The 13,754-nt window shown below is 48.9% G+C and overlaps 1 protein-coding gene across 1 annotated transcript; it reads left to right on the forward strand.

Annotated features, from left to right (window-relative positions):
• The first annotated feature begins 12,210 nt into the window (after nt 1-12,210).
• On the forward strand, nt 12,211-13,534 carry HOXD1 (homeobox D1). The gene is made up of 2 exons (XM_056110421.1): nt 12,211-12,859; nt 13,200-13,534. The coding sequence occupies exons 1-2, from the start codon at nt 12,211-12,213 to the stop codon at nt 13,532-13,534; spliced, it is 984 nt and encodes a 327-aa protein (XP_055966396.1).
• Nucleotides 13,535-13,754: the final 220 nt, after the last annotated feature.

Raw genomic sequence — 13,754 nt, forward strand, 5'->3', positions numbered from 1 at the left:
CTGGATGGCTCTATTGTTCACCGCGCTGCCCTACAAACGCCCTGTCCCTCCCCACCTCCTCCAAGAGGGCAGAGAGGAAAATGGGGTCGGCAGCGCGGAGCTCGAGGCGGCGGGAGCTGGTACCGAGTCTCGAGTCTCCCGCACCCTAGCTGCTGCCCCCTGGGGCTGCCACGACGCCGTCCCCGCGGCAGGCAGAGTCCACACAAAGGAATCCCCCAGCCGTCCTGGAACCTAGGGACACGCAAGGACGGGTCGGCGAGGGCCCGGGTCCGCGCCCCTCCCTCGGGAAACAAAAGCAGCTGCCGCCCCCGCGGCGGGACGGTCTGGGCACAAAGGGCGGCTGGGTGGGCGTAAGGGGCTATGCGTGCTCGGCGCTGGCTGCGGGGCGCGGGGCGTGGGCGAGGGGCTGGGTGCGTGTTACTGCGTTTACTTGGGCCATCGGCGGAAAGCCCAGACCAGTTCCAAGCAGGGCAGAGCCTGGGGAGGGCGCTGGGGCTCGTGGGTTCTCGGTGTGCCTTTGGGGTGGGGTGGGGTGGAGTGGGGGGCGGGGAGATTAGTCCTATTAAGAGTTCATCAATCACCCGGTGTGCACTCTTCGCTCGACAGCGGTTCCTCCTCCTTCAGAGCAAGTCTGGGCCAGCTGGGATCCGACCAGCAACCAAACCACAAGTGAAGGAGACGCTACCACGGGGTGCGTCCGCCCCTGCCCACCAGGAGGGATTGCAAGGGCCAGTCACCTCCTCACTTGGCAGCAGTGGTCAAGCCTTCGGACCTCTGGGGTATGGTGGACCCCCCACCCTCCTCTTAAATCCTCGGTGATTCAACCCCTCCTCATCTGCTGACCCAGTGACACCCTTATGCCCAGCAAGGCCAAGCCCACTTTTAAAGGCAGGACTAGAAAAATCCCAAGGGGTAAGAAGGCTCCTGCCTACCACCCTGCTTTAAGAGTTTTAAAAAAGATGTCCTGAGGGAAAAGAATCCTGGAACGTTTGAACTAGTTTAGTTCCCTTAGATCCCAGCAAGAGAATGTGTGTGGGAGGAAGCAGGGTAAAGCTGCACTTGGAACTATCCTTGAATGCTGTTACAAACAATAAAAATAGACTTAAAACAACAACTACAGTCACGCGTCTGTTCTCTCTTTTCTAGTGTAAAGGAAGACCTGGGAGCATTTTCATTTCAGCTCTTTAGAAATACCATCAAGGTACAGGCATGTTGGGGGGTAGGATGGGGAGTGGGGGATGAGAGGTGTCAGTAATCAGCATTCACACCTAGGAAGATCTGGGTGAGAGGCTGGTCAAGCATTCTTACACCCTTTAGTGGTACATTAGGGATGTCCTCTTTTTATCTGAGTGACATCAGCATGGAAGTTTTTGAAGTTATTTTAATATGCCCTCTCCACCCATAGGAAAGCAAGATACACACACACAGACACACAGACACACACACACACACACACACACACACACACACCCACCCAATCTCTGCATCCTTTTAGATGCAAATCAATTTGCTTTGCAGAAATGTGCCACCACATTGCTTCAGATAAATAAAAACTGAAGCACTAAAAAACAAACAACAAACAAACCCCTCCCCCCCCATAAAAACAAAGCCTAAAGCACTATTCCTTGCATTGATCTGAAATTAAGCAAATTGAAACAGTATTCCTGTTGCTGTTGGTTCAGTGTGTCCCTCCTTCCCTGCCTTTCACCAGTAGCATCCATACAGCTTCTGTGTACATTACGCTAGACTCTGGAATACAAAAATTCACATCTAATTTGTGTCCTGATTTGAGTGGGAGAGAAAAATAATTCTGCAAGGATGACAGACACTATCGCAGAGAGATGGCTATCATGGAATAAGATGGAGGAACTGCTGAGTGTACTGAAGTTTCAAAAAACTTCTCAGAAGGGGGTAGTTTGAATCTCTGAAGTATAGGACAAGTGTAAGAAGGAGGGCATCCAGGAGGAAGATACACCTTATACAGAAGCAGGGAGGGAAGAAAGGAAAAGGAAGGTCTGGGCCTGAAATAAGGAGAGTATTTTGGAGTAAGACCTTTTAAAGAAAGGTTGCCTAGTGTCCATGAAAATGATCTGGTCTAATGAGTGGGCTATGAGGTGTTGTAAGCTGGGGCTTGGGGTTACTTTTTAAAGTATGTGAGGTTGAAGAATGGGAGAGAGGAGACAGAGTATCAAAGGAGACTGCTGAGAAGACCTATCTCTATTCTGCATAATTGATGTAACAGAGATAATAGATGAGGAGAGGCCTGTAGGAGGCGGAATTTATAGAACAGTGATAATCAGCTGATAACTGAGGAGGCACCATGGATGTGAATCCTCAGGTTTCCATACTGAGGCCTGAGTTATGTAACACACCAAATAGAGGAAGAGAAAGAGAAAACTTGGTAGGGGAAACCTATGTTCAGTTTTAGGTTTATATTGTGTTTTATTTTTTGGTTTGTTATTGGTCCACCGAGTGCTTCTAAGCAAAATATTAAAATATTCCTGGTCTTCCGTTTCATCATCAGTGAGATAGTAAATAAAGAGATATAAAAGGTTTATGAGTAGATCCCTGTATATACATAAACATGTATCTTACAGATTACCTTTACCAGCTCCAAGAGATTGTCCTATAGAAAGTTAAAACCTGGAGTTATCATCCTCTGATCCACACCAGGCTGATCAATACTTAGATCCCAGGTGACCAATGAGAAGTCTGGAAGAACTGAAAACAACAAACTACTGCTTCCCAGACACTGAATCCAAGCTAATGTTTGGGACTAGGTCAGATCAGATTGCTAATCAGAGCCCCTCGGCTTCCAGAGGGTACTCTCCAGGGGACACACAGAAATGTGGGCTTGGTATAAGACTACTAAAGAGGAGGTCTTTTAGCAGATGTCAGAAAGCTTCTATGCTTTTTGATGTCATGCTTCTTTTAGGGAATGCTTGAAGCTATCCACTCTCTTTCAACCTCCTTACGTTTCTCTATGGTACAGTGTAGCATTGACAGGAGTATTGAACATATGCCCACAGCCATTTACATTGCGTGAGACAACAGAAGTTTATCTTTTCTGTGTTAGTACCACCACTTGCAAATGAGAATTATGAAAGGCTCAAATAAGGATAAGAGATGGTATTTTTGGAGATGGTGTAAGAGCAAGTAAAGGGCTTATCATTTGGGAAGCACTTAATATCCCACCCACTTGGCAAGGAAAGCATGCATCACTTCAATAAAGGACAATTTGGCAATATGTATTAAAGTTGTCAGTGCATATACTTTTAAATCAGTATTTATTCAAACTATTTTCAATAAATGACAAACGTGGATTTGCACTACCAAATATATTGGGGAAAAAACTGGGAACAGAGAGATAGTATAGCAGGTAGAGCATTTGCCTTACATTTGGCCTAGTAGGGTCTGATCCTGGGCATCCCATATGGTCTCCTTAGCATTGCCAGGAGTGATTCCTGAGGAGAGAGCCAGGAATAACTCCTGAGCACCTTTGTGTGGCCTAAGCACAAAAAAAGAGAAAGTGAGGAAGGAAGAAAGGAAGGAATAAAAGAAGAAAGGAAGGGAAGGAGGGAGGGAGGGAAGTATGTAGGGAGGGAAGGAGGGAAATAAATGAAGAAGGAAAGAAAAAATCCTTAAAAGCCCATTTACAGGGAATGACTGAATAAATTGTATTAAGTATCTGAAGCTATACAAATGAACCAGAAAGTGCTAAAATGTATCTTTATGAAAAGATTTTTAAAATCATGATTTATGCAAGGGCTGGAGAGAATGTGCAGGGGTTAAGGTCTGTGCCTTACATGTGGTAAATCCTAGTTTTTTTTTTTTTTCTTTTTGGTTCACACCCGGTGATGCACAGGGGTTACTCCTGGCTCTGCACTCAGGAATTACTCCTGGCGGTGCTCAGGGGACCATGTGGGATGCTGGGAATCAAACCCAGGTTGGCTGCATGCAAGGCAAACGCCCTACCTGCTGTGCTATTGCTCCAGCACCGGTAAATCCTAGTTTTATCCTGGGCAGCATATGGTCCCCGGAGCCCTACATGGAGTGATCCCTGAATATAGAACCAGGAGTAAGCATACTATTTTGAACCCTTTAAATATTTAACCTGCAAATTTATTACCTATGAAAAAGTAAAGGAGGGAAAAAATAATCAGGTGCCAGAGACATTGTACAGGGGTCAAGGAACTTACCTTGTATGCAGTCAGTATCACTGGATCCTGGTTATCACATATGGTCTCCTGAGCCCTGCCAGGAGTGATTACTGAGCACAGGAGCCAGGAGTAAATCATGAACGCTGCTGGGTGTGGTCCAAAAATCCAATGCAACAAATAATCAGTATAAGTAACCTGTACATACTTACACACACATACTCACACACACACACTCACACACATTGTTGCATGTATTTTAAGTTATACTTGCCCTAACCAGATAGAAATACCTTTTCCTCCCTTTTCTTTCTTTTTAGAAATACCTTTTCTTTTGTCCTTCTAGGCCCCAGATGCCTATCAAGCTTGGTGGGAAGTGAGGGGATCCTTTACCTTGGCTGGCTGAAGGGGTGGGGGGCACTTGGGCCTAACTCTGCCTTCTCTTGTAGAAGAAGTTCAGGGTAGGGCCTCCCAAAGTCTGGGCTACAGTTTGGGTTTTGATGTGTTTCTTGGGGGAAAGAGTGGAGTGACTGGGCCACATTCAGTGGTACTCTGGGTTTACTTCTGTCTCTGTATTAACTATCCTCTCACCTACCAGGACTGGGGGGGACCCTATGTGGTGCTAGGGATGGAATGGGGCTCAACTGCATGCAAGGTAGGTAAAGGTAAAGGCCCTCCCGTTGATCGTCGATTTGCTCGAGCTGGCCCAGCAATGTCTCCATTGGAGACTTTGTTGTTACTGTGTCTGGCATATCGAATACTCTCGGTAGCTTGCTGGGCTCTCCGAGAGGGGCGGAGGAATCGAACTCGGGTCGGCCATGTTGGTCGCTTGTAAGGCAGACGCCCTACCTGCTGTGCTATCTGCCTTAATCTCTGTGCTATCTCTTCAACTCTTGGGGCACAAGTTTATTTTTACTTTTGGTTTTGGACGACATGTAGTGGTACTCAAGGCTTATTTCTGTCTCTGTGCTCAGAGATCACTCCTGGTAGGGTTCAGGGGACCATAGGGGGTGCCAGCAATTGAACCTGGTCTGCCACATGCAAGGGAAACACCTTACCAGCAATACTATCTCTCCAGTTGCTGGGGTACAAGTTTAACAAATAAATTATAAAAAGAGACAGGATGCCTCTCATCAAGTCATGTTTGTTTTGTGATCACCCAGTAATGAGGGTGTCTCCTGGCACATTGCTTTAATTGCTTGGCAGTGTGGATGAGGGATAGCCTTATTCATTTGCAGACTGAAAGGCAGCTTACTTGAAGAGTCAGGCTTTTTTCCTTCATTCCCCCCAGGATGATTTTGCCTTTTATGAGGGAGGGAGGTGCCTAGGTTTTTGGGCCACATCTGGTGTTGCTCAGGACCACTCCCAGCAATGCTCAGGGAATTATGGAGAGCTGGGGGTTTAATCTGGGTGTTCTGCATGCACGGCATGCACTTTAGCTCTCTGCCTTTAACCTCTGAGTAAAGCTCTGTCTCTAAACTACTAGGTCTTATGACACTGATCTTGATGGGGCTCTAGAGCTGCCATCTTATATATTGAAGGTCATTTTTTTTTTGCTTGATTTTTGGGCCATAGCTGGTAGTGCTCAGAGGCACCCTTGGCTCTGCACTCAGGAATCACTCCTGGCAGGACTTAGGGGCCCATATGGAATGCCAGGGATAAAACCTGGGTAGGCCAACATGCAAGGCAAAAAAGTCCTGCCCACTGTACTAATTTATCAGTTCCAAAAGATCATCTTTTAAGCAGAGGAAGAATTACAGTTTAGGCCAAATACATTTTACTCCCTTTGTATGCTTGCCGGGAGCTTAAACGTTCAAACAGTTTGGGAGAGGTTCAAGAAATAAGAGCTAGGCTGGAGATAGTACAGGGGTTAAGGAAATGACTTTCAGAAACTTATTTTCTCTCTGAGTGTGGGAAAGAAGAAAAAAAAAAGAAAGTGAAAGAGAAAGAAAAGAGAGAGAGGTGGGGGAAGGAGTTAATTCCTTCCTTTTTTGGATCCCCCATTCCTACTCCTTCGCTTTTCCCACTATCTCTAAATCACTCTAAAGTTTTATCTTTATTTTTAACCAAGCTCCCAGAAGCTTGTTTTATTTATTATTATTATTATTATTATTATTATTATTATTATTATTATTTACAGAGTCTGGCAAACTTCCCGTGTTGTACTCAATATGCCAAATACCAGTAACAATGATGGGTCTCATTCTCCTAAACCTGGAAGAGCACTGAATATGGCTCTTTTAAAATCTCAGGGCTGGGAAGAAGGAGAAGTTACTGGTGCCTGCTCGAGGCAATTGACGAACAACAGGATGATTGTGATCGTGATTATTTTTTTTGCTTTTTGGGTCACACCCAGTGATGCTCTGGGGTTATTCCTGGCTCTGCACTCAGGAATTACTCCTGGCGGTGCTTGGGGGACCATATGGGATGCCGGGGATTGAACCCAGGTCAGTCGCATGCAAGGCAAACACCCTACCCACTGTGCTATCGCTCCGGCCCTAAAGTTTTATCTTTGAGACCAAAAGAGTCAAATCCTTTCCCTTTGTACCTCACTGGCATCTTAAAGCCAAACCAGGAAGCAGTTGGGTACCTGCAAAGCACAATTCAGTCAGTAAAACTTCGGAATCTTGTACTATTTCTTGTCTATTTTCTGGAACAGTATCCCACTAGACTTGAACTCAGCACTGACATTGGCCTATGCTCAGACCACCCAAACAGGCTTTCAGACAGGTCTACCCAAAGCTTCAGGTCTCTATGATTTCTCATGAAACTGGTACCACTGAATCTCTTCCCACAATTTCCTCCTTTAGCTTCTAAAGCAAAGATCCTCAAAGTGTGCTCTGAAGAATCTGGCCGTAGAATCACTCAAGGAATCTGATATAAATAGACTCCTTAGTCAGACCTATTGGATTAAAATCTCAGGGTAACCTAAGGAATCATGTATTTTAATTACATAATTTTAAATCAAAATAATTTTTATTTTGTTTTTCTGGACCATACCTATTCATACTCAGGCTTGCTCCTGTTTCTGTGCTCAAGGAATCACTCATGGAGGGGCTCAGGGGGCATTACAGGGTTTTGTCCATTTTTTATTTCTGTCCAACAAACATTCATTGACTACTTACTGAGTGTCAGGTTTGGGCATGACCCATAAACCTTCCATTCACAATACATTTAAGGAGAGGCACAACTCTCTAATGGCTTTCCACCATGAGGGTTGTATTATACTTCTGAAAGATTTGAAATTCCTTTTCTTAGGACCCCTTTCATCTTCATTTCCATCTTAGAAAGACTGAAGGACGGGTGCTGCAGAGAACTGCAAACCTTGTTTGAAAGACTCCCCTCCTCCTTTTCCTCAATAAAGTTTACCCTAATAAGTCAAAACCTTTTTATGCTTTATGGCTGAGATCAAGAGAAATATGCCAGAAGGAGAAAGACAAACAATTGATAATCTTACTCATACATGATACATTAAAAAAAAAAGCAAGGGAACATTCAATTTCCTATGGGAAAAAAAACAAGACCCTTCCACTCTGATGACAGATGGGACTAGAGAGATATCGCAGCAGGTAAGGTACTTGTGCCTTGCTCTAGGCTGACCCACACTTAATCCCTGGTACCATGTATAGCCCTCCAAGCTCTGCTGGGAGTGATCCCTGAGCACAGAGGCAGGAGTAACCCTCAGTACTGTTGGATATGCACCTCACCCAGAGACTCCAAAAACAGAAATGAGGTTTGGGTTGGGAGTTGGGAAAGGACGAAACAGAAATGGTCCTACAGTCCTGTAGCCTGTGGGATATTGGTACTTCAGTGATTGGCTTACTGTAGTAACAGTGTACCACTAAAACATAAACAATTAGACACAAAAAGAGTCTGCTTGTGCTCCAGCCTCTTCAAGGGGTAAGAGGACTGTAGAGAGAGATAACTAGAAGTTTCTAAGAAATAACTGCAAATGTACAGGAAACTTTACTGCTGCCTCATCCCTTCTGATTGAAATAAAGAAACCTGCTCTCAAATGGAGTGGAAGGTAGGCATGGGTTAGGGTAAGGGGACAGAGAGTGGGTGGCTGCTATGATGAGCAGGATGGAAGAGATTTCAAAGCATTCCTACATCAAACACAACCTGGCAAGCAGGCCTCTCTGTAGTCACCTCCTGCTGAGAACTCAGCACCAGGACCCAGCAGGGCAAGTGACCCTTGGAAATTTATGGTTTGAATAAGCAATAAAATTAGTAAGACATTTCTTACTTAACCTGTGAGCATCTCAGACACAATCCAGTCACTTACTTGTGTGTATGTGTGTGTGTGTGTATGTGTGTGTGTGTATGTGTGTGTGTGTGTGTGTGTGTGTGTGTGTGTGTGTTTAGGGTCAGGTGTTTAGGTTTAGGCTCAGTGCTTGGGAGGGCAGGGCTGGGGGGTCACCCCTGGAGGTGCTAGGGAGGGTTCATGCAGTACCAGGGTTCGAAGCTGGGCCTTCTTCTTTCATGCCTAACCTGCACTTCAGCCCTCTGAAGTATCTCTCTGGTCCTCAGAATAATCCCATATCCTGGGGCCAGAGGGATAGTATAGAGGGTAGGGCGTTTGCCTTCCACACGACCAACCTGGGTTGGATTTCCAGCATCCCATATGGTCCCCCAGCAGTGCCAGGAATAATACCTGATTGCAGAGCCAGGAGTAACGCCTGAACATTGTTGGGTGTGACCCCAAAAGAACAACATATCCATATCCACATATTTCTACACACACATTCTCTAATAACATTTTCTAATCTTTCCTTAGAAAATAATGGCCCTAGATTCTTCTGTACTAGATTCATGCATGGTATTGCAAAAAATTCCAGTTATTTTTTTTCTTTTTGGGTCACACCCGGTGATGCACAGGAGTTAATCCTGGTTCATGCATTCAGGAATTACTCCTGACGGTGCTTGGGGGACCATATGGAATGCTGGGAATCGAACCTAGGTCGGTTGCGTGCAAGGCAAACGCCCTACCCGCTGTGCTATTGCTCCAGCCCAAAAAAATTCCAGTTCCTTTGACTGAGAATACTATTTTCCATTTCAGTCTAACCTTCCACCTCTCTCACAGTAAGGTCCTCAGAAAATGTTGGTTGAATATGAGTTTGAGATGACCAGAATTCCGACTTGCAATTTAAGCAAGTTGAGAAACTGCACCGAAGGATAAAAGATATTGTGACTCAGGAGACACAAACAATAAAATTAGTAAGACATTTTTCATGTACTCTGTGAGCATCTTAGACACAAACTATTCATTTCTGTGCATATCTTTCTGGTCTGTGTGTGTAGAGGTTGGGAGAGATTGGGAGATTAAAGGTAACAGCAGATGAAGGAAGAGAAAGTAGCTCTTTATATGCAGTTACTAGCAAATTGCTATTGGCTTTGGAAAAATATTTTGTACCTCACCCATCTACACTCACCGACAGTTCTAAACACTAAACAATACAGCACTGCATATGGTCCCATGAGCCCTATTCGGAGTGATCCCTGAGCAGAGTCAGGAGTAAGCCCCAAGCATTGCCAGGTGTGGCCCCAAAACAAAAGCAAAATTAAAATATTATTCTCTTTTAGAAAACTTTTTTCTTTCAGCAAAGGCTTAATCTCCAAAATTTTATTTGAGGGAAATACTGTGTAGAGTTCATGGGTATGACAAAGTCAATACAGGTCTACTGGTGACAGGAAGTCACTTGCTGTCCCAAACACTCAGCAGCAAAATCCTGTTCCTTGCAGACCAAAAAAAAAAAAAAAAGTCATCAGGTCATGTAGACTGCCTGTGTTATTTTTTGCCCCAGAAATCTTAGAGAAAAGGCTCTTAGTTTGACAGGCTTTGGTCATATTCATGGTGGTCACATTAGACATTCTGGGTGGGTTTTCTGTTCTTCATCCTGGGCTGTAGCTGGGAAAAATTCTTCTACAGAGACTCACAAGGCCATCTTCTGTCTTGACCCCCTGAAGCCTCTGGCAAGTGTCATTTGATGAGTATCTTTGGAGGAAGGGTCTCAAATTTTGAGTGACTGTGAGAGTTGGGACAACATGGGAGGGGAATGGGGGCAGAGCAAGTTAACTGCATCAGGTCCCCTGACACCTGGCCGGAACAGCACAGAAGGAAGCACAGGGAGAGATGTGTCCACATGGAGAAAGATAGACTTTCAGTCTTCACTTTCCTCCCTTTCAAAAACTATTTCGGACCTGGCAGCTGATTGGCTGCAGGACAAAACTGAAGCAGCAACATCAAGTATGAAGGGCTATTTTCAGCACAGGATTCTATTTCTTGCCTAACTACTAGAAGTCCAGCAAGGCAGGACCCCCATACCCACAAATAATTTTGTGCTCAAGGTCTCTCCCTCACCCTCCCCTTGGCTCAGCTTCAAGCTCTCCAGCCTCTGCACTTAGGTGGGTTTTGTTTATCCACAAGTTCACATCCCTGTAAGGAATGATCCCCTGGACTGTGGTGGCTCCTATTTTCCAGACTTCCCCAGAGTGGGGTTTTGGGCCAGAGCTCAATCGCTCTTTCCTGACAAGTGGATCAGTGAAACAATAATAAAGCCTTGGCCACCATAACTCAGCGGCTGTAATAGATCAACTTCTCAAGGGCACTTGAATAAGCCAAGAGTAGACTTCTGATTCACACCCTCTTAGGAAACCATCGTCTTTCATTACTGCTGTGTGTAAATAACCTTTATTTATTTAATTTGTTATTTTCCTAGAGACTGGAGAGGGAAACATTAAGAGAAATGCTGGGGTGGGGGTAGGGAGTGGGAAAGTTCATCGATGGAAAGCATGTCTTTGTAACCCTTCCACTCTTCATTTCCTGAGCCAATTGCACTTTTATTTCCCGTCTCTCTACACTAAGTAAACAAACCATATTATCAAGGGAAAGAAGTGAGCCCATTAACATTCTGAGCCCTCAGATTTCACTCGCAAGAGACGACGCAGCACTTATCTGATGGAACTGAAGCCTTAATTGCTCCGAGGTACAAGCTGGTCCAAACCTCTGAGAAGTGCCAGGTGCCTGGGAAGCTGGTGCGCTCTGGAGCCCAGCTCCGGGGAGCATGTGAGCGCCGCCGGGAGCGGGTCCAGCCTCCAGCACAGGAGAGCACCGCGCCCCCAACCCAGGACAGTCTCTATTTTGACAATGCAGCCAGAGCAGAAATCTGCTAACCTTCGCCATCAGGCAGAGGGCCATCTTCCGTCTAATCTAATCCTGACACTCCATAGCACCTTAAACCTGCCGCCTTAGGGAAAGGGAGGGGCGCCGCGGAGGAAGGGGAGGTTGGGAAGAAGGTAGAAACCTGGTTTGAAAAGTGAAGACTTGGGGGTCATCTTAGGTACATCTCACCTTCAGCACTGAACCAAGTCCCAGGAGTCGGAGGGAGGACGAATAAGGGTGGAAATTCTGCATTAGGTCAGATTTAGGAGAGGATAACACGACGTTGAGAAATGCCAAAGCGCACAGAACCCCGACACGAGAGAAGAGGAATAGCTTTAGCTTCCCTGCAGGGACTGGAAACCCACCCGTCTGCCGGGTTTCACGCTCCCTTTTCACCCCTTTGACTCCGCGGCACCCACACTGCGCAGCCCACCCGCCGCTGGGCACGAGCTCGACAGCTCCATCCTCTCGCGCACACTTCAGTGGCCCGTGCGCCTATCCTACCCCGCGCCCCCCACCTTGCCCGATACCTGACCGCGGAGCTGCGTCGTGCGCCCGCCCCGCCCGGGCCGGGTCGCCTCTCGGCGGGGCCGAGGGGGCGCGGGGCGGCGGCCTCCCGCAGCTTTGGCAAAGTTAGCGGCGGGGCAGGCGGCGGAGGCGCGCGTCCGGCCGGCCCCGGGGCCGTGCGGGGAAGGCGCCCATTGGCCGGCCGGGGCCACGTGGCCGCCCCCGCCGCTATATTAGGCCACTATTTCCCTCTAGCGCGCTCGCCATGGCTCGGCGAGGGCAGCTCGGGTGGAGCGGCTAGGCGGCGCGGCGCAGCCCGCGGAGGTCCCGCCCGGCCCCGCACCCCAGCGCGGCCCGGCGCCTTCGGCAGGGTGCTCCGGAGCCATGAGCTCCTACCTGGAGTACGTGTCGTGTGGCGGCGGTGGCGGCGGCGGCGGCGACGTGCTGAGTTTTGCGCCCAAGTTCTGCCGCGCCGACGCCCGCCCGGTGGCCCTGCAGCCCGCGTTCCCCCTGGGCAGCGGTGACGGCGCCTTCGTCAGCTGCCTGCCCCTGCCCGCCGCCCGGCCCGCTCCGTCGCCGCCGGCCGCCCCCGCGCAGCCCCCCGTGCCGCCCCCGGCCGCGCCCCCGTTCGCGCCCTGCAGCCTGGAGGGGGCCTACGAGGCGGGCGCCGCACCTGCTGCGGCCGGGGGCGCCGACTACGGCTTCCTGGGGCCCGGGCCCGCCTTCGACTTCCCGTGCGCGCTCGGGCGGCCGGCCGACGACGGGGGGCCGCACGTCCACTACGCCACCTCGGCCGTCTTCTCGGGCGGTGGCTCCTTCCTGCTCAGCGGCCAGGTGGACTACGCGGCCTTCGGTGAGCCGGGCCCCTTCCCCGCGTGTCTCAAGGAGCCCGCCGACGGCCACGCCGGGGCCTTCCAGACCGCGTCCCCGGCCCCCGGCGCATACCCCAAGTCCGCCTCCCCGACCTCCGGCCTCCCGGCCGCCTTCAGCACGTTCGAGTGGATGAAAGTGAAGAGGAACGCTCCCAAGAAAAGTAAGTACTTGGCCCGTGGACTTGGGCTGCAAGGGGGTTGGGGGGTGCAGGTGGGGGTAGACCAGATTTCCCCCACCGAGTCCTGCCGAGAGCGCACGTCGCGACTTCGGTGTCGGGGTGAAAACTCGTCCCGAGCGCACGTTCGGAAAATGCCAGTGGGTCTGGAGGAAAGCGCGGGAGGTGTTTTCTCCGGACAGCCTTCCTCTTGGCATGACCGGGTGCCCAGGGACCCGGCAGGGTAGCGCCGCAGCTTTAGTCCTCAACCTCAGCCCTACCACGGCTTGCCCGCGACGTGTCTCCACGTCCTCCAGCCCCGCTGACGCCCGACTTTCCGTTGCAGGCAAACTCTCCGAGTATGGAGCGGCTAGCCCCGCCAGCACCATCCGCACGAATTTCAGCACCAAGCAACTGACCGAGCTGGAGAAGGAGTTTCATTTCAACAAGTACTTAACTCGAGCCCGCCGCATCGAGATAGCCAACTCCTTGCAGCTGAATGACACCCAAGTTAAAATCTGGTTCCAGAACCGCAGGATGAAACAGAAGAAAAGGGAACGCGAAGGGCTTCTGCCCACAGCTACCCCTCCGGCTTCTTTCCCGCTCCCCCTCTCAGGAACGAGCCCCGCCAAGTCTGGCAAAAACCCCGGGAGCCCTTCTCAGGCTCAAGAACCTTCCTGAGGTTTAGTCTAGTGGCTGGCTGAGGAACCGTGGCTTGCTGGAGTCCTAGGCCGCCTCACCTCTGTCTAGACTTGCTAGCTCATTTTGAAATAGAGGTGGGCTTGGACAGAGATGCATAGAGCTTTCACTTGGCAAAGGAGGTGTCTTACTCTACTTCTGAGAACCAGGCTGTGGCTGGACAGATATTAATTTGTGATCTCCTAAGCCACTCATTTGTATA

The sequence above is a fragment of the Sorex fumeus genome, unplaced genomic scaffold (genome assembly GCF_029834395.1).
Source record: "Sorex fumeus unplaced genomic scaffold, SorFum_2.1 ptg000009l, whole genome shotgun sequence".
Taxonomy (NCBI): Eukaryota; Metazoa; Chordata; class Mammalia; order Eulipotyphla; family Soricidae; genus Sorex; species Sorex fumeus.

Bases quoted from the DNA above. Each gene is read 5' to 3' on its own strand.
- HOXD1 (XM_056110421.1), top strand. From the start codon at position 12,211: ATGAGCTCCTACCTGGAGTACGTGTCGTGTGGCGGCGGTGGCGGCGGC. The intron at 12,860-13,199 runs GTAAGTACTTGG...TTTCCGTTGCAG, and splicing joins GAGGAACGCTCCCAAGAAAA to GCAAACTCTCCGAGTATGGA.